The 9514-nt window shown below is 50.1% G+C and overlaps 4 protein-coding genes across 4 annotated transcripts; 3 read left to right on the top strand and 1 right to left on the bottom strand.

Moving 5' to 3' along the window:
• Positions 1-34: 34 nt before the first annotated feature.
• DEU56DRAFT_755946 (uncharacterized protein) lies at positions 35-384 on the top strand (the record flags this gene model as incomplete). The annotated part of the gene is made up of 1 exon (XM_041349967.1): positions 35-384. A coding segment is annotated over one exon (350 nt), but the record flags the coding sequence as incomplete, so codon positions are not given.
• Positions 385-589: 205 nt separating this feature from the next.
• DEU56DRAFT_755945 (uncharacterized protein) lies at positions 590-1970 on the bottom strand (the record flags this gene model as incomplete). The annotated part of the gene is made up of 8 exons (XM_041349966.1): positions 590-648; positions 744-929; positions 953-1174; positions 1222-1317; positions 1367-1462; positions 1512-1625; positions 1681-1728; positions 1790-1970. The coding sequence occupies 8 exons, from the start codon at positions 1968-1970 to the stop codon at positions 590-592; spliced, it is 1002 nt and encodes a 333-aa protein (XP_041208774.1).
• Positions 1971-2273: 303 nt separating this feature from the next.
• On the top strand, positions 2274-4334 carry DEU56DRAFT_945524 (uncharacterized protein; the record flags this gene model as incomplete). The annotated part of the gene is made up of 7 exons (XM_041359006.1): positions 2274-2411; positions 2464-2641; positions 2691-2974; positions 3023-3055; positions 3110-3304; positions 3357-3588; positions 3628-4334. The coding sequence occupies 7 exons, from the start codon at positions 2274-2276 to the stop codon at positions 4332-4334; spliced, it is 1767 nt and encodes a 588-aa protein (XP_041208773.1).
• A 3989-nt stretch (positions 4335-8323) lies between these two features.
• Positions 8324-8738, top strand: DEU56DRAFT_736449 (uncharacterized protein; the record flags this gene model as incomplete). Its single annotated transcript, XM_041348511.1, has 2 exons — positions 8324-8548; positions 8601-8738. Coding segments are annotated over 2 exons (363 nt in total), but the record flags the coding sequence as incomplete, so codon positions are not given.
• Between the last annotated feature and the right edge of the window lie 776 nt (positions 8739-9514).

The following is a 9514-nucleotide window of genomic DNA, read 5'->3' as shown; positions in this document are numbered from 1 at the left end:
TCAATCTCACGTCCCGGCAAACCATCTGCCGCAGCCAAGACCAGCCAGCCGGCTGCACAGATCGCCGAGGGTTCAGAGGATGAAACTCCCAACGGTATTGCAACCAAGGCCAGCCACCATGCTCGCGGCTTCGGCCCACATTCAGCTCGTCGGGGTCTTGAACATCTTCGCACACCCACAGCAGAGCGGGACCAGGTGCCAAAGAAAACCAAAGCTGTCAGAGCTGCATCACCGACCGAGGAAGACCGATCGCCGAAGAAGACCAGAGTCACCCGGTCGGCAGCGAAGTCGGTGGATGATGCACCGGCGCAGCGCACCAGGAGTAAGGCTGACACCTCGCTTGGTCCCAGAGCCAGGCAAAAGCCACAGAGGTACATCCAGTAGTCAGCGGTGTTGTGTCTTTGTCATGTGTCATCATCGGCACTCGGTCATCATATAAATCGGTACTTGGTATTTGTCGGACTTGGTATATAAAACATGGTAGTACAAGGTCTGCTAGACTACTGGGCAGTGGATTTTCCACTCCCCATTTTCTTCAACCCCAGTTGCAATATAATTAAAGGATCATTAACCTGATTGGCCATAGTCATCATATGCTCAATCCTAGCAATATCTTCCCTGGCTCCAGCAAATCGGTCCCGCGCATCCCTGTAGGAGGATATGAGATGCCGGTCTGCATCTGTCACATCTGGGGGACAATTGGCCTTGGTCATTGGCTTTCAACACTCGGTAAAAACACTTACCTGACTGCCCCATCAGGGCATCAATTGTTTGAAGCCTTTCATCGGCTCGGCGCAGCAATTCCTCATGTCTTGTGAGAATCTCGCTCGGTGACCGATTTCGCAGTGCCGAGGATACAACAGGTGATATTCCCGACCGGCCCGAGGTTACCGGCCCAGTGCTCGGCCTTCGCCCAGATCCACTGTAGGCTGCATTGATTGCCGACATTCACCTTTAAAGTCGGCTGCCGATGCAGAAGGGTCCTCCCATGGCATATCTGCAGCTGCCAAAACTGCACCAGCAACCGTCGTGCCGACTCGGCGTCGTCCCAAACACATGTCATAGGTCGGCGCATCTTCGGCGTCATCCCAACACAGGTCATACTGACCTGCAGCTTGAGTGGGAGAATCGGTGGGTGCGGGATCTCCCTCGCCATCCCAGCCCATGTCATATGCTGTGATCGGTCAGAAATCGGCAATTGGACACATGAAGTGCACTTACTTTCATTGCCGAATTGCAGTTCGGCCGAGGTACTTGCAGTCGGGGTCACCAGCTGAGGCACTTCATCTACCTCGGTGCCCCACAACATCTCGAATTCTTACATGTCATCAGTGATCATGGATGGTCCATTACATAAAGGACTTACTTTCGCTGCCAAATTGCTGTTCGGCCGACGCACTTGCAGTCGGCGTCACCACCTTCGGTACTCCATCCTCCTCGGCGCCCCAGCACGTGTCGAATTCTAATATTTCGTCAATAATTATCGCTGGTCGATCACAAAAAGGACTTACGTTCATTGCCGAAATTCACCTCGGCAAGTGATTCTGGGTTTGCCGATGCGCTGGCAGTCGGCGTCGCTACCTTCGGCACTTCATCGGCCTCAATGTCCCAGCACATGTCAATTTCTTATTTCATTCATTAGTAAAGGTTAAAGCGAAGTGTTAGCAAGTCATCACTTACGTTCATGTCCGAAGTATTGCTTGGCTAGCTCTTGCCGCTGATTTCTTCCTTGATGGCATGAGTGATGTAGGATAGTCAATGGGTGATTTCGCTTTGGGTGGGATGGGACGCTTGGGGGGAATGGGAAAGGTGTTGAGGCCAACAGGAATCCAACTCTTTTGAGGGAATGGAGTCGGCCACAGCTTTGGCGGAATCCACCGATCCCACGTCACAAAATAGTTCCGATCGGCTTTGATGCGCTCTTCTTGTATTCTACGAGCTTTGTCAATCGGATGTTCGGGTGAATCCATAGTGTTGGCACTCGGTATAGCTTGCCGTGTGGAAGGTGATTGTGCCACTGAAACCCCGATTTGGATCAACAATGCCCAAGTCACACGCCACGTTCCACAACTCGGCAACTGCCGGTGGCGTTACATCGTGCCGATCACACGCTTTACATCTGCGGACTTATTATTTTGAAGTTCAATCCACATCCACAAAAAGTCATTCCCTATATAACTCGGCCAAAACTTGTCCTTCGGTTTCTTCTTTACCTACATAGCTCCTTAAACACCAGTATATTCCGACTACATTTTTTTGATCTTCTATTAACCATGCCGTTCCAATTCGAATCCGACTCTGCTTTGGTGCTCGCCGAGACCAATCTGCGTCACGACATCAAGCGGATCATAGTCTTCCAATCGGATGGAAGCGTGTCAGTTGACAGGTCGCATGACGTCGCTCGTAAAGTGGTGAGTTGTTCTGTTTCTACTTTAGTTTTATTCATGTACCGATCTTTCCCAGTCTCAAGCTCTGAAGGACCATGGCCGAAATGCCTCGGTCATCCCGCCATTCCTGCTGTCTGTGGCAGCCGAGGTGCGGGACACCATGAACAAGTCCATTGCTCCGGACTGGAAGCGAGTCCGGGATGATGATCCCCGGATACATTCTCATCCTTTCTTTGCCAAGACCGTTGGCTATGGTAAGTCGGTTAAATTCTTCTCAGTATCGGCATCCTGACATCTTCCCAGTGAAAGGCGGTAAACCCGCCACCGGACCACCATCAAAGAAACTCTCCGTTCCTCCCATCGATATCCTTCCCACCGCCCCTCCACCAACCACTTCGGTCGCACCTGAACCGACCGCCGACAAGGGCAAAAGGCCTGTTCGTGAAACTCGCAAGCGCCGGTCTGACAGTCCGGTGGCCGCTCCACGCAGCAAGAAGCCCAAGGTCCCTAAGCCAAAGTCAAAGGCACTCCTCACCGACACCGAGGATGACGCCGACCTTCCCACCGGAACAGTTATTGTGACAAAGGTAAATAATTATTTTTCAAATGTTGACCTAGCCACTGACTATCCCTAGAAGTCAACAAATGCCGCGCCGGCCCCCAAACAGGTGAGATTTTCGTCTTCCTGTCTCTCTTCCCTGCTCAGCAATCATGAGTCACAGGCCGATGAGAAGATCGCTCGCACCCTGGCCAAGGGTAAAGGAAAGGAGGAGGAGAAGGAAGTTGCCAAGCCCACCAGAGGCCGACAGATGGCAAAGGCCGATGAAGATAAACATGACGATGAAGATCAGAATGAGGATGAGGATGAAGATGCCAACACCAAGGCCGATCCAAAGGCCGATCCCAACGCCGAAACTGTGAGTTGTGTTGGATTTCACCGACTGACAACACCGACTAACCTCCCAACAGTACAATCCTCCTTGCAAGAGGTGTGGAACGGCACCTTGCCTCGTCTATGTCGGCAAGACTGGGCAGGTCGCCAAGGCCTGCACCAGGTGCCACATCATGAAGGTGAAATGCGACCGACCGGTCTCATCCAGGCCCGCGCGGGCATCCAGGTCCAGGGTTCGCTCCAGGAACACCAGAGCGACCTCAAGTGTGCGTGCTGCCACTCCCATAGTCGAGTCCGAGGAAGATGGCAGTAAGTTCTTTTCTTGTCAATCTCATGTCGTTTACTTAGTCCCGATAGATGCGCCGGTCGCCGCAGCTGCCGACATCGACGTTGAGATGTCGGCTGAGACTGCTCCCCAGGAACCCATCGTCCTCGATGAACCTCGCGTCCTCGCATCGGCCGCCGACTTCCCTGCCGAGCATTGGCAAGAGCCCGATGCCGATGCCGCCCCCATCCCCATTCCCCCGCCGACTCCTTCTGCCGACCTCCCTTCCCTTCCTTCGGCATCATCGTTGCCGACAAACGCCGAGATTTACCAGATGGTCCTTGGCCTTACTTCCAGGCTCGACGCGATGGAGAACGACTTTGAAACTCGCATCGCCTCCATGCGCGCTGAAATGTCGCAACTTCAATACGAGTTCGCCTTCTCCGCGGAAACTGTGCGAGGACTGTCCGGCATGGTTGAGCAAGTTCGGCAGGAGCGGGTCGCCATGAACCACGTATTCCCACCGCCGAGGATGAGCCACATTGGTGGTTCCACCGCCAGCCAATTGGGGAGGAGGTACCTCCCCAGTGTGTTCGGCCCTTCGGTTCCTCCTACCGGCCAGTCATCGGCGTCTGCCATGGTCGGTCGTCCTGACATGCAGGGTGGCACCTTCACATCCGGACAGGCTGAAATGGAGTCAACCATTGCCGGTTCTTCATCTGTTCCTGGTCAAGCTGGTGCAGATGTTTCATCTTCTTCACCTGTTTCTGCTGCGCGCTCCCTGCCCTAATTATGTACCAATCTACATACAATACCTACTTGTACTATAGAATGTGTCGGTCGGCGAAAATAACGCCTGTATATATCACTTTGGAATGAAATGGTTACGGCTAGTGTTACCTTTGTGCGCTAAGTGTCAGTATTTCTCTGCATGACCGATTGTATTTTTACCGATTGTCTTTTGACCGACTGTGATCTGACCGACCGACCGATTTCACCGACTGGTGATTTCACTTTGCAAGACCGAATGTATTTTGTCACCGAGTGTATTTTTACCGATTGTATGTTGACCGATTGTCTTGACCGACTGTGATCTGACCGACCGACCGATTTCACCGACTGGTGATTTCACTTTGCAAGACCGAATGTATTTTGTCACCGAGTGTATTTTTACCGATTGTATGTTGACCGATTGTCTTGACCGACTGTGATCTGACCGACCGACCGATTTCACCGACTGGTGATTTCACTTTGCAAGACCGAATGTATTTTGTCACCGAGTGTATTTTTACCGATTGTATGTTGACCGATTGTCTTGACCGACTGTGATCTGACCGACCGACCGATTTCACTGTGATTTGACTTTGCAAGTATGTTGCGGATGATATGTACTCAATCTCAACATGTTGACTGACCGACATATTCTTGATATACCACCGAGCATCTTTTTACCGAGGGGGTATGTCACCGAGCATCTTTTGACCGAGGGGCTATGTTACCGAGCATCTTTTTACCGAGGGGGTCCGGGGCATGATCTATACCACCTCGGCCCATCTGTACATATCGGCACAACTGCCCATTCGGCCCACCCGTTCAAATCAGGTACATACTGTTTACACTACCTGTCAAGGTTAATAGAAAAGTCTACACTTATCTACTACACTACATACTACACTCTTTGACCGGCCGACCCGTTGGTATCAGATACACACTCCCGACCGGCCGACCCGTTCATATCAGGTACATATTTCATACAATACCTACCATACACTATCTACCAAAGTCAATAGAATGTCTACACTTATCTACTATACCACACACCATGGGCCCATTGATTGTATCAGATAAATACTTGGTGTCGGCCCACCTGTATTTAACAGAACAATACATTCATCGGCCCACATCCGCTGGCCTGTGTAGAACAGGGATATTTCAACCTCGGCTGTCTGTTTCTATCAAGGGTAAAGTGACTGCAGTATGTGCGTGTTCGACGTTACCTCGACAAGGGAGACGCCAAATCAACCAGTAACATGGCTAAGCATGTTAAGAGGTGTTGGGGCGAGACTGCGTATGAAGCTGCACAGGAGGCTAAGACAGCTGAATCAGTGCGTGAATCCATAGTGGGTAGTATGCTCACCACAGGCTCGATAACGTCCTCGTTCGAACGAAAGGGCAAGGGCAAAATAACATACTCACATAGGCAACATACTAAATCCGAGACCAAGTGAGCCCACGAAACATGCATCATATGTGTGACTCACTATGTTTGTAGGGCCGAGATTGTGAGATGGGTGTCAGAGAGTCTTCGCCCATTCGAAGTCGTTAACGATCGAGGTTTTCGGTCCTTAATGAAGACAGGACGGCCAGAGTATTATATACCCTCACCATCCACGGTGTCGCGTGATGTTAAGCTCGTTTTCGCGAACGTGAGGAAACGAATCGCACAGATGTTGCAAGATTACGACGGCGACCTTAACTTTGCCACTGATGCGTGGACATCACCGAACCATAAAGCATTTGTCGCCGTCTCGGTGCACTTGGAACATGAAGGTCAGCCCCTCACGATGCTTCTTGACATTGTCGAGGTCGCAAAAGTATGTATTGCTGCAAATCAACATGAGCAAGGACTAATGATACTACTAGTCACATTCAGGCGTAAATCTTGCGGAAGCATTTGCGAAGATACTAAATGACTTTGGGATTTCAGATAAGGCAAGGTTTAAGATCAACAACAAAACGACTTACTTATTTTCGTCAGATGCTGAGCGTGACCGCCGATAATGCGTCAAGTAATGACACGATGACAACAGAACTCGCGAAGCTCGTTGATCACTTTGGCGGAGAAGCGGCACGCACGCGTTGCTTCTTGCATATCATCAATCTCGTGGCCAAAAGCTTGATAAGAGAGTTCGACGTACCGAAAAACAAAACTGCCGAGTCACTTGACAGCGCAGAACAGGACCTCCAAGATATCGCGGGTGACATTGACATCGAGGACGAAGCTACTATAGCGGTGAATGGTGATGGGGATCCAAGCGCTGATGACGCCGATGATACAGAGGGTTGGGTTGACGAAATAAATGAGCTGGATGATTTTGATCGTGATGCACTGCAGGAAAACATCCGGCCTATCAAGTTGGTCCTAGTCAAGGTGAGCGGAAAGGGACTCTACACACCTGTTGGTTTACTGACTGCAAAAAGCTTCGTAAACTGGCCTACAAAATTATTCACTCAACCACACTCCTGCTGCCGGAATGGAAAGAAGTACTCACTGAACTCAATCTTACTGTCAGGATTATGCCCCGGGACGTCTCAACCCGCTGGAATTCAACGTTCGATATGTTGAATTTTGCGGTTGAATATTGAAAGGCTATCGACACGATTACGGATAGACGAAGACTAGGACTGGGGATGTTTGTGTTGAGTGACGAGGAATGGGCGCTTGCAAAACAGTTGTGTGAGGTCTTGAGGGTACGTCACACGTGTGACGTGACACAATGTCCTATCGCTCACACTTTGAGTTTGCAGATTTTGAAGCACACTACACAATTCTTTTCACGCGGGATGCCCAATCTCGCTGTGGTCATTCCCGCCATGGATCATATTGACAATGTCTTCACTACTGGCATCATCAACACTCACATGCTCGATCCCGCTATACGCGCAGCCCTCAGCCTCGCAAAGAAGACTTTAAACAGGTACTACTCTCTCACAGATAGGTCAGAGACCTACCGTATTGCAATGGGTACGTGTTATAGTCTTTTTTTTGTGTGCTAACATTTGTGTTTGTATTAGTTCTTCACCCACATTACAAGCTCGAGTATTTTAAGGGCGCAGATTGGGAGGACGAATGGATCACTGCCGCACGCAACATCGTGCAAAAAGTGTATGAGCATTCCTATGCTTCACGCAGCGTCCCTGCCAGTGACGAAGTTGAGGCAGCTGTAAACACAATTCAGGTGCGCACCGATTTTTTATTCTAATCACATTCTTTATATTTAAACTTTATATTTAAACTATTCTAGGATGACGACGCCAACATCTTTGACAACTTACCAACTCTCACGAAGCCCGCACGTCCATCTGTGGTCAGCGAACTCGATGCCTACCTCAATACGAGCATCGAGACAGTGGACGACGTTCTCGGATGGTGGAAACGCCAACAGCCGACATACCCGCATCTCTCTCGAATGGCCCTCGACTACTTGTCAATCCCTGGTATGTCTTTTATGGATCTCACTCCAAGTCTACTGATATATTTTTCAGCAACATCGGTTGATGTTGAACGGACGTTCTCTCGTGGCTGTTTGCTGCTTTCACATGTCCGTTCTCGCCTTTCCGCACAAACAACTCGTGCGCTTCTTTGCCTGGGCTCATGGAGTTTACTTGGGTTAGTAAAGGACAAGGATGTAATGTCTGTTACCCGGCTGCCTGACCTTCAAGGTGAGGAGGATGAGCTCAGTGAAGGATGGGATGATATTGTATTAGCATAATCCATGTATCTACATTGTTTTTGAACCATTTTGAAGCTCGTACCCGTTTCATACCCACAGTGGGTGTTGTACCCGTGTTGTACCCGTGGCTACCCGCCGTACCCGCTGTGACACCCATACCCGTTGGTACCCTTGGGTATACGGGTACAGGTATTCACCGGGTACGGGTGCGGGTTACATGTTTGGTACCCGCGGGTTTACCCGTGCCAATGCCTAGCTCTAGTTGGTGAGTTGTTGAAGGCATTTGCATATTGGTATTGTCAAATAATGTTCTGTGTTCTGTAAAGGTCATCGCAACGGGTTCCTCAGACGTGGTGTCCTTCATCGTGACACCAGCGACGGGAACACACTATTTTACATCCCAGAGTTTGATCCAAAATGTGCAGTGCCCATACGACCCGAGGGTGCACCCAAGGAGTGGATGCCTATGAGATATGGGATGGCATCTGATTGGGGATCAGGTGCTGACTGGCGTAACCGTGAAGAGTGGATGAATACACTGAGACACACGGTGAGTCTTTTGAGTTCAATATTTTTATTACGCATTCATAATCAGCAAACAGGGCACTCTACCCTTTGCAGCCAACGAGATCCTGGATGAAAAGAAGGATCATGCGGCGGCCTACGATCTCCAGTCATTCTTCTGGCTCGCTTACCTGTTGTGTTTTAACTGCCAGGGAGTGACATGTCACATCCCATGACCTAGTTAGGAATACAAGTGCCGGTAAAGGTGGCGAGGCCGAGTTTTTGAAAAACACGCACTGCAATCTCATATGCAACACACTGTAATATAATTGAATGAATACCAAACCTGGGGTTTAAAATTAGAGAGCGAGACCTTGAGAATGGAGGAGCAGACTACTAGGAGAACAAACATCAGAGCCTTCCCAGATTTGAGGGTCGGTTCAATTCGGATGTGACTTTAACCCCAGAGCAGACGGCAAAGCAGAATCGCGGGGACGAGATCTTCCCTTCATTAAAGCTTCACTATACCTTCACCTTATATGGCGCCCTTGGGACCCCCTGTACAGTTGTCGTACTTCGCCGACATCTTTTGATCAATCACGCATGCCACATCTTTCATTTCACCGTAAGGAACCTCAAATATCGAAAGGGGAGAGGATACCCTCCCTCATATACAATTACTATCACTGGTATGCAGGCCTCGCATCTAGATGAGCCTTTCTTTTGCACAACAACCATTTTGGTGTTGATCACCCACTTTCAGAGCACCCCGCAAACTTACATCACCGCAAACCGTTCCATGACACCCTTTACAAGCTCCACATCGGGCCTTTCAACCTCCATCACACAGTGCGCACCATCGTCAGTATCGTCTTACCCAAAATGCCTCGGAGGCGCCGCATCAAGGTCGAAGCCCGTCATCCAGCGCGCTGGTGACTGGATGGACTAATTCTGTTCTCTCGTTATCAACAGTTTCGCTGTCTCTCCAAGCGACTCTCACCGTCCACCTCTG

The sequence above is a fragment of the Suillus clintonianus genome (assembly GCF_016758775.1).
Source record: "Suillus clintonianus strain FC179 chromosome Unknown DEU56scaffold_33, whole genome shotgun sequence".
Taxonomy (NCBI): Eukaryota; Fungi; Basidiomycota; class Agaricomycetes; order Boletales; family Suillaceae; genus Suillus; species Suillus clintonianus.
This window is presented reverse-complemented; position numbering and strand designations above follow the sequence as displayed.